The sequence below is a fragment of the Cryptotermes secundus genome, unplaced genomic scaffold, assembly GCF_002891405.2.
Source record: "Cryptotermes secundus unplaced genomic scaffold, Csec_1.0 scaffold1058, whole genome shotgun sequence".
NCBI classification, from domain to species: Eukaryota; Metazoa; Arthropoda; class Insecta; order Blattodea; family Kalotermitidae; genus Cryptotermes; species Cryptotermes secundus.
The window spans coordinates 205411-230095 of record NW_019728509.1 but is presented as its reverse complement, the minus strand read 5'-3'; the positions used below and the strand labels follow the sequence as shown (position 1 = coordinate 230095).

At 40.5% G+C, this 24685-nt stretch overlaps 1 protein-coding gene across 1 annotated transcript in view; it reads right to left on the bottom strand.

Moving 5' to 3' along the window:
• Positions 1-10060, bottom strand: part of LOC117282377 (mucin-5AC-like) — a 36841-nt gene extending 26781 nt beyond the window's left edge. Inside the window, exon 1 of the mRNA XM_033751748.1 lies at positions 10012-10060. Coding sequence (XP_033607639.1) covers positions 10012-10026 — 15 coding nt within the window. The 5' untranslated portion in view covers positions 10027-10060. The remainder of the gene's footprint in view (positions 1-10011) is intronic.
• Between the last annotated feature and the right edge of the window lie 14625 nt (positions 10061-24685).

Below are 24685 nucleotides of genomic sequence, written 5' to 3'. Positions count from 1 at the left end.
GGTTGAAGAAGAATTAGAAGTCATCCGGTGAAGATTTAATATATGGCTAGAAGACCTAATCACAGTGAGACTGTTTTGATTACGTTACCAGGTTACGACTAGTGAAGAGTGAGAATCCTAATGCGTGTTTAACGGTGAACTGTAAATTGTGTAGATCAGCGATAGCGCTGTATTGCTTGTAAGTACAAGTTGATTGAATAACGTATTAATAAATCCGTTCACCAAACCAAACACGGTCTATATTCATTAATACAAGTGATAATGTAATTACACGTGGCTGCCTAAAATTGCCGCAAATTGCTTCACATAATAACTTAATTTCTCTTACGACAATCTTCTTATATTCGATTGTTTTAAAATATTGTTAGTACAACCTGTTGTAATAGGAGGATGGAAAGGCATAATCCATTCATGAATTTACACATTTAATACAAAGCGTTTAATGGCCATGTATAGGTGGCGAATGCATGCATATGTTATGCCATTCTCACTCATATATCGGTTTAATTTTCGAAACTGTTCTATCTGAAAGAAAGAGATGACACTTGAGTCATTGTTCCAAAAGTCGAAAGAGAAACGAAGGGAAAAAAAGCATGAAAGTGACAAATGAAAGGAAAAATGGGGCGAAGGATGAAGATAAGAATGAAATTATTTGCCGTTGAATTTTGCCTGACTCACACCAGTATATAGAGACATATTATGTGCTTTCTTTGAGATATCTGTCAGTCGTTCTGATATTCTTGCAATACAGTCTGAAATATGTCATTGTTGTAAATGGGCAGTAAAAGCTGTACATTGCGGTAATGAATTCTGTCGAGTGACAACACAGACATTGCACTACAGGGAGGCCTAAATTACTTTCCACTGAGTTTGGTGTAACATACACCACGGAAGAGCTATTTCAGTATAAAGTATAGGTTTTAATGATATCTGCATTTTATACTATCTGCTAGGACCAGCAATTTTGAGAAAATAAGCATCTTATATTTATTTTAAGCTTAATGACCATACTTCATTCTGCCGTGTTGTCTCTGTTGCCTGAACTGAACTTTAAATATATTAAGAGTGAATAAATCATAAAATATACAAATGTATACCAACACTAAAAATGTCAGATCTTTTGAAGCTGTCCAAATACATTTTTCCATTATATTTTATTTTTCCATATTTTCTGTGGCTCAGATTTTGTAGGATTAAGTGGGTGGATGACTAGTGAGTAATAAATTTAAACAGATATGGAACAAATCAACCGTGTCCTGATGTGAGTCTTTTTTCAGTATTTATATGGTGAAATCAAGAAAAGCTCACACACCCGTACCGGTCTCCGAACGGATAATTGAACACTGAACCTCCCGAATACCAGAATGGTCTAAAACAACGAGATGTTTTATTGCCACTCCTCTTCAACTTTGCTTTAGAATATGCCATTAGGAACGTCCAGGGAAACCAGGTGGGATTGAAATTAAACGGGATATATCAGCTGTTGATCTGTGCCGATGATGTGAATCTACTGGGTGATAATGTAGACACCATAAAGAAAAACACACAGACTTTAATTGACGCTGGTAAGGAGGTTGGTCTAGAAATAAACACAGAAGAAACTAAGTATATGTTGCTGTCTTAACACCAAAATGCAGGGCAAAATCATGACATAAAGCTAGGAAACAGATGTTTTGAAAATGTGATACGGTTAAGATATTTGGGAACAACGATAACAAATCGAAACCTGATTCAGGAGGAAATTTAGAGGACATTGAACTCTGGTAATGCTTGCTACCATTCAGTCCAGAACCTTTTGGCTTCTCGTCTGCTCTCCAAGAACATAAAAATTAGAATATACAAAATTACAATTTTGCTTGTGGTTCTGTATGAGTGTGAAACTTGGTCTCTGACATTAAGGAAGAAACATAGACTGAGGGTGTTTGAGAACAGGGTGTTGAGGAGAATATTTGGACCGAAGAGAAATGAAGTGACAGGAGGTTGGAGAAAATTGCATAATGAGGAGCTTCATAACTTGTACTCTTCTCCAAGCATAATTAGAATGATGAAGTCAAGGAGGATGAAGTGGGCAGGGAATGTAGCACGATTGAGGGAGACGAGGAATGCATATAGGATATTGGTGGGAAAGCCAGAAGGAAAGAGTCCACAGGGAAGAAAAAGGCGTAGGTGGGTGAACAATATTAAAATGGATATTAGAGAGATAGGATGGGATTATATGGATTGGATTGGTCTGTCTCAGGATAGGGACCAGTGGAGGGCTCTTGTGAACACGTTAATGAACCTTCGGGTTTCATAAAATGCTGGGAAATTCTTGAGTGGCCGCAGAATTTGCCGCTCCTCAAGAAGGGCTCAGCTGCATGAGTAAGTAAGTACCTCCCGAATACTGAGCCATAATGCCATGCACTCCATCGCCATGTTCGATCTTCCCTATTTTAAAGTTACCATTACATGTTATTCATTTTTCCAAAACGAACAGATTCTCTGAAAATTAATTTACATTTGCAGGTCCATCTATTTGTAATTGATGATTAATTTTTAGGTTTTATTTTACTGAGACATGATCTTCTGTAGCCATTCTGGCGTCAGAATATGTCGAATAAATGCACCATTAAATCTAGTATTGTCATCACATGCGATACAATATTTACTGGTGCTCCTCACATTCTATCAGTTCATGACAGTGGTTTAGGCGTGAGTTTAATGCGTTCTGTGGTCTGCCAGAAGTCCGCAAATCTGCAGCTAACTGTGACACCATGATGGGTCTGTAAATGACTTCCACCAAATATAATGAAAAGCAGCTTAAGTGACCATTTCCATTAGCTACTTTCACAGTATTACCTGTCCCGATTCCCATGGTCTCGGCTTCAAACACCCCTCTGTCCCTAGGTAATAGTTGTGCTCAATTTATCTTATATCCCTTTCCAACCATCTCACTAATTCCTCTGTCTTTCAATATAACTAATAAATAGTGTACAAAGAGAAATGTAAGTAAATAAAGGTATCCCTGTAACAGGCCGTGGAGGCCCATAGGTTTGTGAGATGTTGACGTTCCCACATTTTCTAGACAACTGGCTCCCAGGTGGCGGTAAGGTTGTCAGCCTTACGCTCCGGCCGCCCTTTACCCACAAGAACATTCCAAAAATATTCCTGGTACTCATTTCTGGTAGAGGCTGAGTCGAAACCAGGGACATAGTGCTGCTGGAAGGATTAGGTAAATTGAAAAATTCCACCTCATCGGGATTCGATCCTGCTACCTTCCGGCTTCTAGCAAAGTGCCTCAGCCAACTACTCTACGGCGTGTTGCGAAAATAATCTTAGTGTAGATGTCACTGTAGACAGTAATAAAATATTAACATTGTATTGTGTTTAAAAAAAATTATAGACTTTAATAAGACTTATACTTTATGTCATGAATTAGCGTATTTTATGACAAGTGATTCTTGATAAAATCGCTACAGTTAAGTGTGAGATGAATGTGAAACAGAAGTTACGTGGGTCAGGAAAAACAGAATTGAAAGCGCTGTACAAATATTACTATAAATCCCGAATAATCGAAGAGCAACTCTGACCACAGCCCAGCACTGTGAAGAAAGTACACTAGAAGCGTGAAAATTATGTCGAAAATATTTCTTTGTTAATTTGTGGTTCGAAAACTTCAATGGATATAAGAAACATTTCGGAGGATTAGTCAGCTAGCTACATATTTATCCACATTTCAAGTGTTTTTATAATCAAACGTCATTATATCCACACACACCAACACTCACTTAGACTCTACAAAAGAAAACCACTTTTCCTTCGCACAGGCTGAGGTCTCCTGTTTTTTTTTATTGCTAGTGGGTTGGGACTAAGTCCCTTGTACTACTGCCATTTCTGGGCTATTGCACCAACCCCAGATGATAGGTGAGGGTGATTTTGGAGCAATTGGTGGAATGTAGATTGGCAGGGGAAACCGAAGTACTCAGAGAAAAGTTGCCCCAGCGCCACATTGTCCACCATAAATCCCACTTGACCAGACTCGGGATCGAACCCGGGCCGCCGCGGTGGGAAGCCAGCGACTAACCGCTTGAGCTATGGCGCGGCCTGAGGTCTCCTGTTACCGAACGCTTTCTCATTTGCTATTCAGCCTGGTGTTCCCAGCTTCCTCAATGCTCTACCATGTAACTTCCACACACTGAGTAGCACATTGTAGGCAGAGCTGCATTCGATAGGTATCTATCTATCTATCTATCTATCTATCTATCTATCTATCTATCTATCTATCTATCTATCTATCTATCTATCTATTTATCTATCTATGGCTCTGCAGCCCTATTCGATTGACCCTGGATTTTGTATAACCTTAGTTAATAATTACTATTTTTTAACTTTGCTTTCAGTTTATTAAGATTAATTAGGTTTATTTATCTGCGCTTTATATAACGATGCTCTAAGCTCTCAGATAATTTAGCGTCGATTTATTTGTTGATGCAATGAATAATGAATTAGAAAAGGTGCGGAAGGATGCAGTCGAGGTCTAGCATGATGTACTATCATATAATTTTCCTCGAGCGACTATTGACAATTAACATAATCCTGAGTCAAGATACAGGTGTTCTTGCCGGTATTCGAACCAAGCACTTTCTGAGCACGAATCACGAGAGTTACCTTTTGAAGCCTCCTGCTCAGTGATTATGTTAGAACTGAATAAAATGGAAGTTAGAGGAAAATAAACTGGGAAGGATGCGGAGGGAACCTCTCGTGGTATTTGCCTGGAGGGACTGCGGAGATCCACGAAAATTCTCAGTCATGACAACTGATTATCAAGCAGAGATTTGAACCCATAGACCTCTCGAATACGAATCACGAGTACTTTACTATATACTGCAGGACTCTCCCTCAGTTTATACGTTTAAACTGCGGAATAGTAGTTTCAAATTTGTAACTGCTCACAATTCATAAGAGCTTCTCTCCTCAATCGACAGTGTTGAATCAGCATTATTAAATAATACAAGAATCAGTGAAATGGACGTTGCAGGGATGGACAGTTAGGAGCCCTGTCAATATAAAACTGAGGACACGAGGAAGGGTATTTACTTGTAGAAACGAGGCCTGCAGTTGCATTGCACCGTCAGCTTTCTGGCAGAACATGCATGCGCTCTTAGCGTCCTTTCCTTACCACTAACCCCATATTCAGGAACAGTGGATCGTCTGTCATCTCCTGGCATGCAGCAGGCGTCGTTTGTTTACTCGTTACCCACTGTGCTGCACCTCATCTGAATTCATTCGGTAATGCTCTAGATTTCTAACCGAGAGGTACTGCTTCAATTATCGGCAGCTTCTCAGGTTTTCGTCTTTTCCCTCAACTTCTAAAGGCGAATACCCTTAACAACACCATAAGCATTTCCTTCCAAAGTATTACTAAATCATTCTTTATAATAGTTTTTAAGGTATTATTTCCCCTCATCACCGGAAAGATGACGAATGTAGTAACAGTTCTTGGGACTAGCCCTTTCTAACGGATCCAACAGAATAGGTGTACACTACCCCATCCACCTGAGGACGGAGACAGACCCAGTCTCTGAAACGTTGTGGTTTTATGTCTTCTATATACCAGAGTCCAAAATAAGCCTAATAGTTCTGTACAGCATACACCATCGTCAGAATAATTTCAAGTCTATTTCTTCTTATTGGTTTTGGAAAGCTGCTCAGTTCGAATCTCGAAAGCGGAACTAAATGAACTTTTATTTGTTTTCCTAGTCCCTGAAGATACTGGGATCATCCCATCCACTTTTGCAAACACAAGAGAATTTCTTAAACATGTACTCAGATCTGCGTTTTAGCGTTAGCCACTAATTATGTGTGTAACTTTCAGTTTGCAATTTTTGTTTTTAACTGCCACAGAAGACAAACTGAATTTTGTTAGATTTCACGCTTTTACACCTATGCCTATGAAAAATATTGTCTTCTGGTATGTGGCGACCTGTACTCCGATAGTAGTTGTCCGAAGTTTCGGAGACACCTTTAATTAACATGGAGTAACAGAGGACAGTAATGTTTATTACTAATTCTTATTACTTGACATTACCAGAATCAACTACATTTACAAGCAACAGCGACAGATTTTCAATCCAGTCGTTTCTGTTCGTTTTCATACAAGCACCTGCCATATCTATATCTGTAAAGGCAAATGCTGTTCATACTACCGAGGCTGTGTTCGACTGGGATACAGTAACTTGTCTATACTAATGGTATAAGTTATTTGGTCGAAAACATTAATACTGTGACATGTCAACGCATTGCCAGGCGACTGTTCGATAAACACCCCCGATACGCGCACACAACAATAGGACGAATGTTATAGCTCGTTGCTAGGCAACAATTAGCGCACAAATGAACTCGCTGGGTAGGAATCATGTGATTTGTGTTTTCAATGTTGTCCGCGCCATATCCAGTGCTAGGCAACAGAACTGTAAGTATGTCTACAATAGTATAAGGTGTTTTCTATGCGTGGTCCGTGCCGAAGATTTATAAGGAACAGCAAAGGTGGTTTGTGAGTAGTAGAAGCTGCGAAGCCGTGAGCCAAGGACAGGAAGCCGTCATGGAAAAGAGTAGAGAGTGCAGTGCAGTGTAGTTAAGAGTTACCTCCAAGTGTGCGCCTGTGAAGAGAAGACTTTATGTGTAATATTTGGAGTGTGTAATTAAAGGAGACTTTTATAGTTCCTGTGTTTTAAGTTGGTTAGCAGGAAAGAACTATCGTGTGTATCAGTGAATTATAAAGTGTAAAAATAGCGATAGCGCTATGATTAAGTGTAATTACTGATGGTGAGCGTCAGGAGTAAATAAATCCGTTCATCAAATTCACAACCTGCGTTGTTAGTCACTAATACTCGTTACAATATCATAAACAGAGAAGTAAACCCCATTAGACTCCAGTAAGAAGTTTGGTCTAAACGTAAGCGAAAAGAAAACAAAATGTTAGGAAGCGTTCCAAACTTGAGATATTTAGGGACAGTGAAAACAAATGAAGGAACCTAATGAAATTAAGGGAATATTTGCTGCCATTAAGCATCGAATATTTTGCCTGTCCATCTGAAGTCTAAGAACTTAAACACACGAGTGCGGAATTTTGTCTCTCACGTGAAAGGAAGGATATATATTTGGATGTAAGACGGAGACAGCACCAGGATGGTGGAGAAAATGGAATTTATTCGCTTAGTGGGGGGTGGAGTCCAGTTCGGTAGACTCGGCACTGCGGCCACTGATTGGCCTATTTTACCTGCCCCGCGTGATTATGAGGATGGAGAATTTGGTGGAATGAAAATTGGTAGGGGAAACCGAAGTACTCGGAGAAAACCTACCTCAGCGCCACTTTGTCCACCACTAATCCCACTTGACCAGACCCGGGTTTGAACACGGGCCGCTGCGGTAGGAAGACAGCGATTAACCGCTTGAGCTATGGCGCGGGCTTGAGAAAATGGCATAATGAGGACCTTCTAAAAACATTTTCTTCGCCAGATATTACTAGGATGATGAAATCAAGGAAAATGAGATGGGTGAGGCAAGTATCATGCACGGGAGAGGAGAAATATGTATACGGTAGACCAAGGTGTAGATGGCAGTGCAATATTACGTTCCGTATTAAAGAAACTGGATATAGGATGTGGACTGAATTCGTTTAGTTTGGGAAGTGAGCGAGTGTTAGGAGCTTGTGAACACGATAATGAAGCTTCTGGTCCCATACAAGACGTGGAATTTCTTGACTATCAACTTTTCAAGAAGAACCATCCTCCAAGGATATCTAGCCTGGGTTCAGTGCTCGGTTAGGGGCTCATATAAGAATCAGAGCAGAGATACTGTGTCACTCTTCGAACAGTTACATATTCTAATCAATAGAAAATTTTCGTTATTACATAAGGATCCTAGTTGAAGAAATGTAAACTCGCTTTCAAGAAATGAATGGACCCATTCGTCCTGTAAGATGAATTTTCACACCCCTGCACTAAGCTGCCAGAAGAACATGTTTATTTTACGCTGTTAAGACGTCTCATCAATCCGTTCAAATAATCCGTCTACAGAATAGCACGGCCTGCTAGAGATGTTTGCTGAGCCCAGACAATTGTGCTCTGAAAACGTAGTTGAGAGCAGGAGTACAATCTGGAGCAAGACAACATGTCCCACAGTGACTCATCTGTTTCAGTCCCTTCCTTGAGCCATAATGAAGATAAAGTAGCACGCACGTAACAAAAACATGGTAAAGGGACACTTCTTATTGGCCATCGCTGTCGCGTGTTTTAGGTGTCAATGCCTCACATATTCCAGGAGATTAATGACGGATATTAGGGCTATAAAATATGACTTCCCAGTGGCTGAGCTGCAATGCGCCTTTTCTTGTATCAAACCATGGGGAAGATTACCCTGAATGTGGTCATCTCTTGTTTTTTTCTGACGTTCCTCGTCTTCAGTTATAACAACCGCCCTCATTTGATCGTGCCATTGACGTTTTGTATAGAACAGAGAAGAAATTATGTGGATACGCACTGTAGATAAGTGGCGTGCAGTGTTACTAGTAGAAGAATCTTATTACCGTAGATATTAGGCCATAACCAGATCAACATATAATACTAAAAATGAGTATAAAATATAATAAATATATTTGAAGATGCTCTCGAATTCGAAGAGGCGGGTGTAAGGCACCGAATCAGAAATAAGTTTTCTCTTCGTGCAATTTCTGAAAAGAGACGTACAAATTACAGCTGTAGGCCCATAGACAATTTCTGCGTGTTACGAAGGGTGAACAGGAGAAAAAACATTAAGTTTTCCGGAGTGTGGAGACCCAAGTGTTACTAGATAGACAGAATTTTGTATTTCGATATAACTCCTTAAGATAACTGTCCGCTGAGATATGACGCCATGTATTCTAGTATATACGTATTCGACATTTTGGACAAACCTGCAACTTCGTAGCAGAAGTGTCGGTAGATATGTCTGTCTATGAAATCAGAAGGTGCCTCTTCCTAGGAGATTATAACCTCAATATTCACTGCCTTGAGAATCTCAAATTGCATACTTCGGCCGCTCTTTATATTCTTTGGGCTTTGGCCCATTCTTGTCACTGCACGTCTAGGGACAGCAAAGTGGCAGTAGACCTATACGCAACATCAGCAAAAAAGGGGCATCGTATCGTCACACCCCCCTCCCCAAATGCACTTAGGGGATTTCGACGAGAATTAATATGCTGGGGTGGTGAGGCTAGACAGTTTCCTTAAGGCTAATTAGTCTCTTCTGAAGCTCATCATACAAAATATTGTTACGGGAAATACACGTCATTAAGTCCTTCAATCTCCTTTTTAATCTATTTTCGATATATTGAATATTTAAGGAAATAGACGTGTATAAATGAAATAAATTTACATTTCTCTATAATCTGTATTGCTGGTCTTAGTTGTTGCCTCTCGTCGGAAATGTGGCTCTGTGTAAGCTCATTATGAGCTATTAATAATTTGTAACAATACTTTTGTTTACAATAAATGAATAGCAAGAGCAGGGATAGCTCAGTCGGTATAACTATAGGCTACGGGGTGGACAGCCGGGGTTCAATTCGCAGCAGTAAAAAGAAAGTTTTCTCCATAGCGTCCAGGCCGACTCTGGGGCCCAACAAGCTTCCTACCCAATGGGCAGCCGGAGGTAAAGTGGTAAGGTCGTGAAGCTTACCACTCACATGTATGTAGTACTGAGGACAAGAGTGTTGGAGTTATTCACTCCCCATATGCCTTAATGACGTAGTGTATAAATAATTAAGCATCTGGACAACTTTACATTTTTAACACCCAAATAATAACTATTAATGTCAGTGGAAATTGATGAATGAAAGAATGAAATGAATGAATTTTGAAATACATGCAATGTGAACAGCGTTACTACTTTACAATCTCCTTTTGTGTTTTGTTTTTTTATGTCCTGTTTCGATAGTAGCGAATAAAACCGTGCTGTTATACCCATAACCAACCGGCATGCAAGCGTATAATGTACCTGGTATAGAGCCATGTTTGAATAGACGACTGTCTGGTAGCAAGAGCACGTCTACATGCAGCAGTCGGAAGACAAATTTCTGTCACTTTTCTTAAGATTCAGTATTTCCTTGAACCGAATAGCACTATCTTCATTTACATCTTCAGAACGTCCCTCCACCACTGACCACTCAACTTCTGTCACGTAACACACGATCTGGCTGGGTGATGGCAGTCAACTAGTTTCTTCCTAACACCGCTCCTCTAGTTTTGTTTCGCAAACCTAACCTTCCTCGTACTGCTGCTACTTCTTTCTTCCTGTTACTAACGAAATGATCAATGTTGACCCCCTCCTCCCTTTACTTGTCCATTCTCTTTAGTTTGTGTGAAGCAGAGATTGTTAAGGGGCATTCTGGTAGGCGTCGCCTTGCGGATGGGGCCACCTGTACCGGCAGTACATCTGTCTATGTGTATGCCCGAGGTGGGGAGATTTCTCTCCGTGCAACAAGTGTAACTACCTCTCACTTATGAAGGAAGGAAGCGAAAAGAAGCAGAAAGTTTTCTTCCTACATGCCCGTCTCATGCTATGTAACCTAATTAGAAAGAATCGATTAGTTAGGTAGTTAAAAGTTAATGCAAAGCGAGTAGATTGCTTACAAGTTCGTTAATCGCTGAATTTCTTAATAGAAAATGATCACGTATTCCTAACTAGGAGTTATTCATCACGATATGTTCATCACCGATATTATATATATTATTTTTCTTGGTACTACAGCCCCGTGGGCCTAGGCCTACCTCCATGAACTTCTCCGTTCACTTCGGTTTTTATAGATCTTACATATTCAGTAGGACTCCTTCGGCGGGTGATCAGCTCGTCGGAAGGCCTCTACCTGTAGACAAACACAGAAAAACGTACACACACAAACTAAAGATCCATGCCCTGAGTGGGATTCGAACCCACGATCCCGGTTTCCAAGCTAGCGAAGACAGTACATGCCTTAGACCGCTCGGCTACCGTGACCAGCCCCGCTATTATATATATATATATATATATTTCCCCCCCCCTTGGCGCTATAGCCAGAGTGGGCCTAGGCCTACCTCCATGAACTTCCCCGTTCACTTCGATCCCGCTATTATTTACCGTTATATTTTTTGAGGAAGCGTAATCTACAGACGCAATAATACACCAAGAGCCAGTCAACACTTCCTCAGTTGCACTCAAAACACAATGCGGGCATACTGTTTATTTATGGACGCTGTCACTAACTCACAATAGGACACTGAATGATAGGATTGTTGGAAAAAGTAAAGTCGTACCTCTGATTAGTTTATTAAGCACAACGACGTGAAGACTTATGGGAAGAGAAGGCGTAGCTCCACCATTCTTCACCAAAGCACTGGATGGAGGTGTGGTCAGCTTCACGCCTCAGCCGCTTTTACGCCGGGAAAGAGTCCCCGGTACCCATAGGATAGAAGGGTTGTGGGCCACAGAGCCGGTCTGGCCTCTGTGGATTAAATCAAAGTGTTTCTGCCTCTGCTGTTCATCTCGTACCGACTGAACTATCCCGTAGAGGATTACTGGTGAATGGTTAATTGGAAATGATGTGGATAGAAACGGCCGTATTCTGTTAAAAGCACTGTCTTGACATTTCCTGGAGGGTGTTAGAAAACCAACGAAAAATGTCATTCAGGATATTCAGTGTACCAGTCAAGATTCGAACAGAATGCCTTCCGAAAATGTCACACAATTTGCAGCTTGGGCCTTCTTGCTCCTCTACTTTTACAATCAGCGTTCTGTCCTGCGGCGCATGTTTTGTAGAGTAATGTCTTTTTGACGTTAAAGGCAAATTGTCCCTAGGACCAAGCCCCATGCTATGAAAGCTTGCAGGTGAATTCCCATGAATTTATAGCATGGTTCTACAAGGAGTTGCGTGGTCAGATCGACATGCCAGCCTCCTGTCTCCGGGGAAGGAACCTCTGTTGTCCATTTGTAATTAGATAGGGGAATTTTGATAGGTCGAAAGGCCGACTTGGATGTCGTGACGATGAAACGAATCTCCTTACTAGAGGATGAAACCGTTAGTTCACCAGGTTACCATTCTCCTTAAAACTGCGGTATCCCGCCACAAATTCTTGATATTAAAATAAATATTTTGTAGGGAGGGTTGAGGTTTTATTTCTGTAAAACGTATTATCTTCTGGTATGTTAAGCCATGTGACCTGTTAGACGTAAACGTCTACCAGACTACCATAGGCCACTTCTCAAATTATGGTGGTCTTTAACTCAGTTATTTTCAGAGGGATCTGATGATTACAAGTTCTTCCACTCGTAAATAAGCATTATTTAGAAATCCTCACTACTAATTTCCTGTTCGTAATACAGTAAACACTTGTTATCATGGACTAATAGGTGGGACTCAATGTCCATTATTCCTGATGTCCGCTATGACTGTGTGAAGATACAGCCACGGACGTACATCTTAGGATACATAGCCAATGTACGCAATTGCATGAAGTTTATTGTATTGAGGTTCTGTTTTATTTTAAATATTGTCACATGTTCGGGGTTCCGTCACGAACAATAACAGGTTCTGTATTGGATGCTTAGATATTGGTACTTCCACTACCATCACTCCTAATTACGATCAGGTATAACAGCTCACAATTGATGAGTCTTTAAGACAAGCCCCATTCTGCTGGACTGCGACGCTGTTCCCTTCCACTGTAACTGACTTGCTTCTGATTTAAAATCAGACCCTTCTTCAGCTTCCGTTGTCCGCGGGTTAACACTCCACAGCTGAACACTCAACTACCGAATTGAACTGTTGAGTAACTGAACGAACTCACCTGAACCGAAGTAAACTCTCCTTTTGTAACTTCAAGGCGAACCCACCATCTCGAATAGTTCGTGTGTTACGGTATCTATTCGTTACCGCGGGAACGTGCTTACCGAACCGTTGTCTAGCAATAGACTATTCCGGTTTTCAAGCTCTATGTCACACTCGTTGCCACGGACACACATTTTAGCGAGCCCATGTCTAACAATGGACTATTTCGGCTTTAAGGCGTCATGTCACAATATCTTTCTAATTACAGAATTTTCTTCGTTCCTCAACATCTCTAAAAATTCAATTCTACACAGCCAGATTTTCTGTTATATCCGACATCCGTTATATCCGGGTACGTTCTGAAGAGGGTCTATTTTGTTAACATTTTGAAAGAAATTAAGAAAATATCTGAACGAGCCTAATGTTCTTTACGGTTTTTTAAACATTGTTACTAAAAACGGATCATTACATATGATTCAATTCTGAATCTAAAAATAAACCACAATCTATTGAGGCAGTAAAGAATGTATGAAGCTTCATGTCCATGCTCTCCAATAGCCTTCATGACACGGTGCTTAAAGTACGGAGACCGCCTTAACTTCATGCATGTTCACTGTTTACACATTTGTTCGTGATAATGAATCATCATAAATTTAGAAACTTCGCTGTTTGTAATCTTTTTCCTTACACAAGGCAGAACAGCAGATTTATGGAATCATCATCCTGACTGTGTGTGTTCTCCCTTTCACCTTTCGAACCCCCTCTTTACTTGTCACTAAATGTTATACAGGTCTGAACCCGATGCCATTAGAGGACACCCCAACCTCGTACATTTTAATCTCTCACAATCACTAATAGCATGGCGGACCACGAATGGTGAGGTTGGAGTGTCATATAATACAAATACGGTAATAGATCTCCGACAAATATGCAGATTTGCTGTGGTATTTCCTTTTTGTAAAATGTAAACGGCCAACATGGTAGTTGCATGAAATCATCGTTTGGTCTGATGGCAGTGCCTAATGAACCTTATCAAACGTGATGTGGAGATACAGCATAAACATACATATAAATTATATATGACTCATTTCAGCGGCTCATTTATCCATCTACAAATCCTCATATCCATCTGCCAAATCATTGATCCTTCCAGTAATCCACAAATCTATCCAAGCATTTATCTGTCCATTCACTCATCCACTCATCAGCCAATCCAACCATGTATCTGGCCATCAACTGATCTACCTATTATTTCTTCCGCTAATCCATCCATCCACCATTCCACCAATTCATTAAATAATTTATCTATACAATCACCTTCCATAAATCCACTGAGACCTCAGCATCAATCAATTCATTTTTCTTCTATTCATTCCCCATTCCGCCCATTCCTCAGTCATTCATTTATTCATCTATGCGCTACTCATCAATCCATTCACCAATTCACCTTGCATATTATCATCTATTCACCAGTTCGCTCATTCGCTTTGCATATTCTCATCTATCCACTAGTTTATCTATTAATTCATCCTGTATACAACTGTCCACCCATCCGTTTATCAACCAACCTATTCATTACTCCGATATTCATCCATCCACTCATCTGTCCGTACAGCCAGGCAACCTATCATCTCTTCGTGTTACTGTGTTTGTGCACCACTCGCATTTTCTGCTATGCCATTTCTCTTACTTTCATCGCCTTTCTATGCCTCCCTGGCAGTGCGGCTTTACCTGTGCCTGCCTGCCTGTTCTTAACTCAAGTTTTCTCTCTGTGACACCAATAATTGTAATAATAAAACTAAGTGAATTATCATTCGAAGGACAATGTATATGATACAACAATCGCACCTTCACATGTTGAGAGTTGCAATAGTCTGACGGCAACATTCATTCGCATCGGGGAAAGCCGAGCATGGTTTTCTGATGTGGCAGAGAAACACTATAAGCAAAATAGCCGCAATGAGACGTTATAGGAATTAGGCATAAAGTCATTCTAACTAGGAGCTTTCATTCGCAGTCTCATAGTAAGTAAAAAAATCTGTTTGCGTGAGATTCGTTATGAACTGAGGAACTCTGCCATATGTCTTGCAATATTTTCAAGACTCATTTTCGTGTTAGTCTCTGTCTATGCCCGGGTGTTTCAAGAGAACTTTTCCCTTCAGTCTATCCGACTAAAATTTTGTATGCATTTATTGCCTCCCTTATGCATGCTACAATTGGGGGCCATTTCATCCTTACTGGCTAAATCACCCTTCATATTTGGTGAAGAGTAGCAATTATGAAGCTCCTCGCTATGTAATTTCTATCAGCTTCTTATTACTCTCTCTCTCTCTCCCAAGGGTCCATATATTGTCCTCAGTATAATGTTCTCAAGTGCTTTCAATATAGCTTATACTCTTGCGGAAAGAGTTCACACTTAAACGCATACTTAATTTTCTCTGCAATTATTTGAATATGTGCCTCCTTGCCAAAGTCTTATAATTTTTATAGACATAATTAGTATACGGGCCTAATTATTAATGATCCCAACATTCTATAATACTCTAGTCTATGTTATTATACTTGTTACTTTTCTATCTTTCTCTGAAAATATATTTTTGTTTTTCTTTTATATCACTTTTAGTCTGTTTCTTTTTCGTCGCATCCATAATTCGGTTCTAGGTTCTCCTACATCATCTTTATTCCCTTCTCCTTATTTCTCATTCCTAATCTGTAGTCATTGCTTTTCTCCTGAAGTTCCGGATGCCAGGCTGCACACAATTCATCCAGCACCCAATGTGGGCCCCATTATAGCGACGAGGGGCAGAATCTGTTTCCAATATTTTAAAGAACATATTCGGGACGACACTGATAGCTGGGGCCGTTACAACATGCAGATGTGGCGGTCTGGTCCATGAAGCTGATAAATTGAATCTTATTCAATGAAATATACGGGGGTCTAGCACTGCTATATCTGGAATGTTAAAAATAAACAAGGGAGGAAGCAGCATGCAGTTCATGACTTCTTCCATCAGTGAATATGAGGATATTTGCAGTATATTCTAGTAGAGAGAAGGACTTCTTAGAATGGGAGAGGTTAGTCCTTTTGATAGAGAATAAGATGCATTTTTCTGAGATAAACAGGAACCTGAAGGCCACCTCTACTCAGTTGAAGCTGCATACAATTTTATAAAGATCATTCGTTGAACATCACATTGACCTTGATGTACGTTTATTGCTGATGCAGCTGTATATTGTGCAGATCTAGACATACAGCCCAAAGTTAGAAATTCATTCCCCCTTATTTCACTAAATATGGATCATGTAGAAAAAGTTTTCAAGCCAAGAAAAAGAGTCTCAAGGCGCGTCCACATTACTCATGCTCGTGCTCGTGCTCTTGCTGGTCAGGCTTGTGCTCGTCGGGAGACTCGTCTGACTTTTACTTGTGCTCGTAAATTTTGGTCCACACTACTTCAGTTGCTCCCCAGGCTTCGGCGCGTGAGGGTCCGTATATTTACTCGTAGTGTGTATAGGCTGTAGTCGTATTTTAATTTACTGGTTATAGTTTTTAAATTAAAAATTAAAAATTTGCTTGTCTCGTGACTTGTCATATCGTCCACATTACTCGCTAGCATAGCCCGTCACACGAACACGAGCACGAGTAATGTGGACGCGCCTTAAGAACTGAGGCTCTCACAATGATGGTTACGAAGAGTTTAATCTTCTAGGATATAGAGCCTTGTAGTCCGCTGAAAGGCAACGGTGTTTGGAAAGAACGGATCGCCTCGATTACACGTATCGAAGAGCAAGCCAAGCAAGGAGCCATCGCGAAAGCAGCTGGAAAGAAGAGCCTCTGCTTTCCACTTGCTTATCCTCGAATGGTCACCTGAATCCAAACGGACTACACGTTGTTATGCCAGAGAAGATAGGCTCTGGTTTTAATTCTCTGTGCATTTTTATATCACAATCTAACATTTTCTCTTTGCCATAAATCTTTTTGGGAAAATCTACAAGTGCGATCCGTGTTTCACATAAAACAGAAATTTTATTAGACTTTTAGAGAGCAGCATTAAATTCTAATGATGATTTTCGGTGTCGATTCCAATAATAAACCCAAGAAATGTGCAGGCGGACATGCAAACCCTTCTTTTTATGTTTGTACTTCCTGAGCAATACAGTGCTCACACAAAGACACAAAGTATTAAAACGTGTTTACTTTTCACAAATACAATAATATTTAATTGTGAATATCTTTCTATAATTAGGGAACATACTGCAGAAATATTTGTAGCCTTAAATGAAGGTATTACGTAGAAGTTGCAGTGCTTTCTAACATCACGATACATAAAAGAGCGTCATAAGCCAGTGCAGTGAGATATAAGAGCGTTAGAAATTGCAGACAGATAAACTGAAAGAAGCCTGTGATTCCAGTATTTCAAGGGACTATAGTTTTCTAGCTTACAGTTTCACTCTTTATTTGTTTTATTTCGTTCAATTTTAGAATCTGGTAATAAGAGGAGGAACAGGTTATTAGTTCTAAGTAAAATGTTGTAACGTTGATGGACACAGCGTTGCTTGGCTATTGACCCTTAAACAACTTTGCACGAATAAGCACAAGACAACAATGGAAGTGCGGCTTTTCTATGCGGTCGGCGCCATGACCGTTGTTATGCAATCGCTCGGTAAACACGTTTCAACAATACAGGTTGTTTTCTGCATGGTCAGTGCGGAGGCTATATAACGACAGTTAGAGACAGAACAGAAGGGAATATTTGAGATTGGTAAGAGTGTATTTCAGTATCAGTAAGAGTGACCGCAACGGGAAGTTCGTAGAAGAGCTGTCAAGATTTAAAGTATGATTTGAAGACCTTAATTATGTGCAATATTTGGAGTGATTCGAAGTTCTAATTTCTGTGTTGAATTACGTTACCCGGAGAGGACTAGTGTGTACTTTTTTTTTTCCTGTGGCGCTACAGCCCCAATTTGGGCCTAGACCTACCTCCATGAAACTCTCCGTTTCACTCCGGTTTACTAGATCTTACACAAACGGTAGGACCCCTTGGGCGAGTGATCAGCTCGTCGCAAGGCCTCTACATGTAGACAAACACAGAAAAACGCACAAAACATCCATGCCTAAATGGGATTCGAACCCACGATCCCGGCTTCCGAGCGAGCGAAGACAGTGCATGCCTTAGACCGCTCGGCCACCGTGACCGAGGTGTATGTAAATCAGCAAGAGCGCTGTAATTTAAATGTTATTAAAAGAGTGGGTAACCAAGTTCTAATAAATCCAATCATCCGAACTAGAACCCGTCATTTCGTTACGCGTACCCTCTACACGTGACATTAAACGGATATAAGTGAAGAAAAACATGAAGACATAGTTTGTCGTAAAAAGAAAACAGAATAAGAAACACTTGCAAGAGCATGTGATGGTGACGCAACGCTGTGCGAGCAGACGAGAAAGATATTGGAAAGAAGTAATAACATATGCAGAGTCAGATTAAACGAAACAAAAATGAAGGCATATGGCAGTTAATAAGGAATAAAATATGCAGAATTGATGATGTAGGAAAGGAAAGCAGAATCAGAAGAGAAAAGATGAGCGAAGCGCGCAAGAGACGATGGAAGATAATGGAATGTTAACCGACAGATTATTAATGCTGCGTCCTAACCTCGCTTGCGGTACAGTAGGGAGGGAGAAATAGAGAGAGGGAAAAGGAGTGACTGAATTGGGAAAGTTTCGCACGTGAAGGATCACTCTCCAATCCCACCCGCCACATTCCACACTGTTTTTCCTCCACTTCTGTGGACATTAAAACACGGTGAAATATTGCCTACTCAGTCAGGAGGATAGAGGCAAATATCTCAACTTCTAGGCACGTCTGGTTTTAGGTTACATGTCTCCTTTCAAAGAACTTCACTCACATTATTAAACAAAATTAAATTTTGCGAACAACAGTCCATTAAAATAATTAAAATATCTCAATATAGTCCTACCTGCTTTATTTATCAGTCAGTAATCTCTCAAAGAATCTATTTTATTACACCAGGAATAACATATGTTACGCGTCAGTAAGCTGACGAGTTTCTTAATAATACAAGTTGGGTAATATATTATTACCAGTTTGTCTTAAAAGGATAATGTGATATGTCCAAGAAAGCATATAAATATAACAGTATGCTTATTCTATTAAGTGGACCGGCTCTGTGGTCTAGTGGTCAGAGTTCCTGGCTATAGATCAGGAGGTCCGGGTTCGATTCCCGGCGTTACCAGATTTTTTTTCTGAGAAGTGGTGGGTCTGGAACGGGGTGCACTGAGCCTCGTGAGTATAATTGAGGAGCTACTTCAAGGAAATAGCGGCTGCGGTCTAGAAAACTGAGATTAACGGCCTTGGGGATTCGTTTCGCTGACCACGCGACACTCTCTATCCGCTAAAGTTGGCACTAACTTCGCCGACAAGCGGCGGTCGCTCGGTCGGTATATTTCGCTTGCGGACTAAAATCACTGAGATTTCTTTTATTCTATTAAGCTCATTATTCACTTATTCAGTGTCGTGTTACAGTTAACTGCATTTTTGGATTATGTGAATGAGCATCGTCAGTATTACTTACTACTCGTAAAATAATGCTACTAATTTCTTTTCAACAGTACTTGCTTAAACCCTCTCCCAGTCAGGGTGTTGTGGCATTGTTAGGGAAGAATTTTCTTAAATTCCCTGACTCTCTCCCAAAAGCTCATGGCCACCCCTTCTTACAGACTCATTCACGCCCCTGTATATGAATGTCTACATGACCCATGCAGTTGATACAGCCGAAAATAATAGTGTGTAAAACTTCAGGTTCTCACATAATGAGTTGTGGGATGTAACGCCGTATAGTACGTTGAAAGTTAATCAACGTTTCGGAGAAACATCTCTTCCATATTCAGCGTCGAAGAATAAGAATAGTACGAAACCAGCATGAAAGATGCACCAAGCTTACTATTTGACCCTGAAGATTGAAGGAATATGTTCCTTCGAAGCGTTCGTTGTCGTCCACCCGGGCACATGGATTTCCAACACAGAAGATATAACTCTTTATATTAATACCGTATTAAGAAATATTTCTTTCTACCACTGAGATGATATTAGAGGAGTCTACAATAGAAGGCCTATATTTTTTAAATCTATTGAATGGTAAAGTATTGATTTCTGTCATTTTTTGCTTGCGAAGCCATGTAAAAATGCAGTTTTCAAAATGTAGGGTCGACTTTATGAATTTTTGCTTTATCTGCATTTAATTTGGCTATAAACACATCAGTTATCATCAGAACTACTAACAAACTATGCCTTTAGCTAATGATGCTCTGTAAGTGATATACTAATCCATGTCACTTCATTTGTGCGCCTTCACCATTACTTGTGTTGAAACAAAGTAACGGCCTTTTCTGCTCTGAAATATTTTGAAGCCCTTTCGTTGGAACTTTATGCCAACAGACTGGCTGTTCTCTGAACAAACAACGTCACCAATATGACTCCCCTGAATACACAAAGAGGCTGTCAGAGGCCTGCGATCCAAGGCTTAAGCGAACGACACGTCAATATGTTGGGACGTTAGCCACGTGTAGAAAGCACGCGGAAATTAAGGCTCTGAGTTGAATGCAGATGTACTCATATAATTCAACTCTGAACATCCTTATCATCTGTCTCAAACAAAGGAAAGTCAACGTGAAGACAAACACGAAATTTTATTTTTCTTATCAGATGCTTTTAATACAGACTAAGCACTGACCACATGGAGTTGAACCCCTGCCGTTAAGCCTACAATCCGTCGCTTACCGACTGCGCTATTAGGTTAGTAACTTTTTTAAAGTATATGGGGTAGGCGTGAATAATAATTGTGGGATCTACATTTGATGATTACATTTATTTGATATCGCTATTACAATTACAATTGATTACAACATTTCACATATTGAACTCTTTCTTGATAACGAATCTCTCACTGCTGTCTGGATCTTGAACTAGTCTCTAGTCTCTAGCCTCCCTAGTCAGTACGTTTGAATCTCGACTGGACTAACTAAACCCAGTCGAACAGTAGATTGTCCTCTGTTACCGTTTGTCGCCATGAAAACATGTAACAATTTTCGGACAAATGCCTCGGTTCATACCAGCTTATTCTTTGAAGCTGAAACGTGTTTCAGCTAGATGTTGCCTAACAACAGACGTTTCTACTGTGCTTTTCTAGCCGCACACTTCTGACGTTCGAGTGTCATGTCACGTTATGTAATAAATTGGCCGAAATTAAAATAAAGTGGCGTCACATACCCGGACGTCTTCCGAGTCCAGAAGAAAGTGTCAATGTAACCCCAGATCTTGAATTTCTAGAACATCTTCGATAGTGAAACGCGTAAAAATAACGTTTCCGAGTTACAACGGAAACAATGATGACGCGCTTCCTCTTTCTCTAAATTGTCGCATTGTAAAAGAAAGCAGTTCTAATTCAAGAATGTCGCCTCCTATATGAGACGAACAGAACATTTGAACAAAGTAGCTCTGTAAGTACTAGGAAGAAAGTGAGTTTTAACGGCAGAGTGCAGTTATCGACCTAACAAGAAAGTTTTATTAACACATCTACAACATTTGTTCGTGTTCCTTTTTACAAATTTCACTTCTGGTTTAATTCTTTGTAATACTTTATTTTGAAATCGAGCTCTCGTGAACGCGGTAATGAACCTTCGGAGGCTTCTCAAGAAGGGCTCAGTTGCATAAATTAGTAAATAATTATATATAGTAAAATTTGTGGATTATGAAGTGACAGGAGATTTGAGAAAACTGAATAAGGAGGAGCTTCATAACTTGTACTCTTCTCCAAGTATAATTAGAATGATTAAGTCAAGGAGGATGAGGTTGGCAGGGTATGTAGCACGATTGGGAGAGAAGAGGAATGCATATAGGATATTGGTGGGAAAGCGAGAAGGAAAGAACCACTGGGAAAACCAAGGCATAATTGGGTTGACAATATTAAAATTGATCTTAGAGAGATAAAATGGGATGTTATGGATTGGATTGTTCTGGCTCATGATAGGGACCAGTCGAGAGCTCTTGTGAACACGGTGAGAAACGGTCGGGTTCCATAAAATTCTGGGAAATTCTTGAGTAGCTGCATAATTGGTGTTTTCTCAAGAAGAGCTCAGCTCCATGAGTGAGTGAGCGAGTGAGTAAAAAATTTGTGGATTATGTTCATTTTAAAGCTGTGGTAGAAAGCCTGAAGGACGGGACGGTTAGAAACGTTTTAAAAAATATGTGAGAATATTATTAACATGTCTCTTGATAAGTAAAATAGGATGCCATGGACTGGATTTCTCTGCCTCAGAATTTAAACATGTGATGGACTCTTATGAACACAGCAATGTAGAGTTCTGTTTTCTGGGATGTATAACGCCGTGTAGTCTTTTGAAAGTCAACCGACGTTTCAGAGTAACAGGGCTCCTTAATTTTCATGTTAATTTTTCCTTGGATTATTCTTCGACAGTGAAAATGGAGGCAAAATATCCCCCCCCCCGGAACGTCAGTTGACTTTCAACGATCTTCACGGAGTTTTATCGCAAAAGATAGAACTCTTCATAGGCAGCGCGGTGGAAACCTCCGACCCTGTACAGTAACGAACCTACATATTCCATAAAATGTTATAAATTCGTGATTTCAAGGTGCTGGCGAAGTTATGTACTAATAACGTTTACCAGCATGCTCATTGTCAGCCTACCGCTCGACTCTTAAGCTTGCCTACTGTCTGTGTTTGCTCGTTTATTACACTCCTAGTTATCCTTCATATCTAACTGCCGCGTACTTCATCTGCTACCAGAGACCGTACCATTCCCTTCTGGAAAGGAGCCCATTATATAGTAAGTTTCATGTTATATTAAAAATCTTATTTGCATATAAAGAATTTCATTTAAATATCAAACATAAATTATTATCCATCTCCGGAAATATTTCCAGATTAATATATTAGTTGTTAATTCTTTCTGTGCATCAAATGAACGCAATTTTACTTTCGTAATGTCGACAGATTTGGGGATTTAGTTGAAGTTCCCGGCTCCTGGTCCGCCACATCTCAAGAACACTCAGTGATTATCTCCGGATGGTACCCTGCGCGCAGTCCATATACAGTCTGCGCATGCAGATTAGTTTTCAGTGTTTTTATGTGGTGTAAACGTGCTGTTTACATCCTTCAGTGAACACTGAACATGTGTACCGACTGAAAACGCTGTATACTCGTATATTCGGAAGAAATACTTTAAGATAATTCTATAAGCCTAATTACACTGAATGTCTTTAGCGCTGTACTTATTTTTTGATAAATTTTATTTGTACGTAATCAAAATGCGAAGTACTATTTTTTCATTGCTAGTGGAGTGGGACTAAGTCCCTTGTACTGCGGTCAATTCTGGCCTATTGTATAAGGGACTAAGTCCCTTGTACTGCGGCCACTTCTGGCCTATTGTACCAGCCCCAGATGATAGGTGAGGTTGATTGTGGAGCAATTGGTGGAATTAAGATTGGCAGGGGAAACCGAAGTACTCGGAGAAAACCTGCCTCAGCGCCACTTTGTCCACCACAAATCCCACTTGACCAGAAGCCGAGATCGAACCCGGGCCGCCGCAGAGGGAAGACAGCGACTAACCGCTTGAGCTAGGCGCGGCCCTCAAAATGCGAAGTAAATTTTATGTTCTGTCTATATGTGGCTCTACAGCCCTTGTGAACCTTGGCCGCTTTTTCAGTTTCTTAATCTATACACAAATGGTAATACTCCTTGGAAGGGGGATCAGTCCGTCGCAAGGCCCTTACCTACACACAGGACAACACAAACACAGAATAAACGAGCATAGACATCTGTGCCTCGAGTGGAACTCGAACCCACTATCTGAGCGTTCGAGCGTACAAAGACAGTTCATGCCTTATACTGCGCTGCCTCTGTGGTCGGTATGATGTTATATAGTGAACATAGGTATGCATCTAATATACGGCTTTTGAATCCCTTCAATCAGCACTCTATAAGAATATCGCTTATTTCAGGAGTATTATGCCGTGTATAGTAGTAGAGCTTTATTGACGTTTCGGACGAAACCGTTACTTTCATATTCACTTTAAAATGGAATCAGCAGATTCATCCGAAACGTTGGTAACTCTCTACCGACCGCACTGCAACGCGTCCCAGAAAGTATCAGTATTCATATTGACCAAAGTGTGAACCTCAAATGCCGACATATATAAAGATTAAAATTACTGAAAACTTACATGCACATGACCTGTAACGGTTCTGAACTGTAAAGCTATATTGTAGTAATAGGCTCAGGCTAAGTCATGGCTTAAGCGGTTAGTCCCTGGCTTCCCACCGCGGCGGCCCGGATTCGATCCCAGGGTCTGCTCAAGTAGGATTTGTGGTGGACAAAGTGGTGCTGGGGCGGGTTTTCTCCGAGTACTTCGGTTTTCTCTGCCAATCTTCATTCCACCAAATTCTCCATCATCATAATCACCCGGGGCAGGCTGCAGTAGGCTAATGAGTGACCGCCGTGCCGAGTGCACCCAGCTGGACTCAAACCGCCAATCAGTGAATAACAGAATAAATTAAGTAATAGGCTACGTATATCAGGCGAGCCTCTTCAGAGAACAGGGAAATGAAATGTAGATTATGGACATTTCTGTCCTACGATCCTACTATAGAACGACAAAAGAAGAGATGGATATAAAGTCATGTATCGAATATCCTAACGATAGCTGCTCAAAACTGACCCCTCGAGGAACGGTATTCTCCCCCTGTATATGACGCATACTGCCAAGGCAAAATGCCCTCTCGATGAAACTCGGAAATCCACTTTGAGATTTCTGTGACTGACGTCTAGTG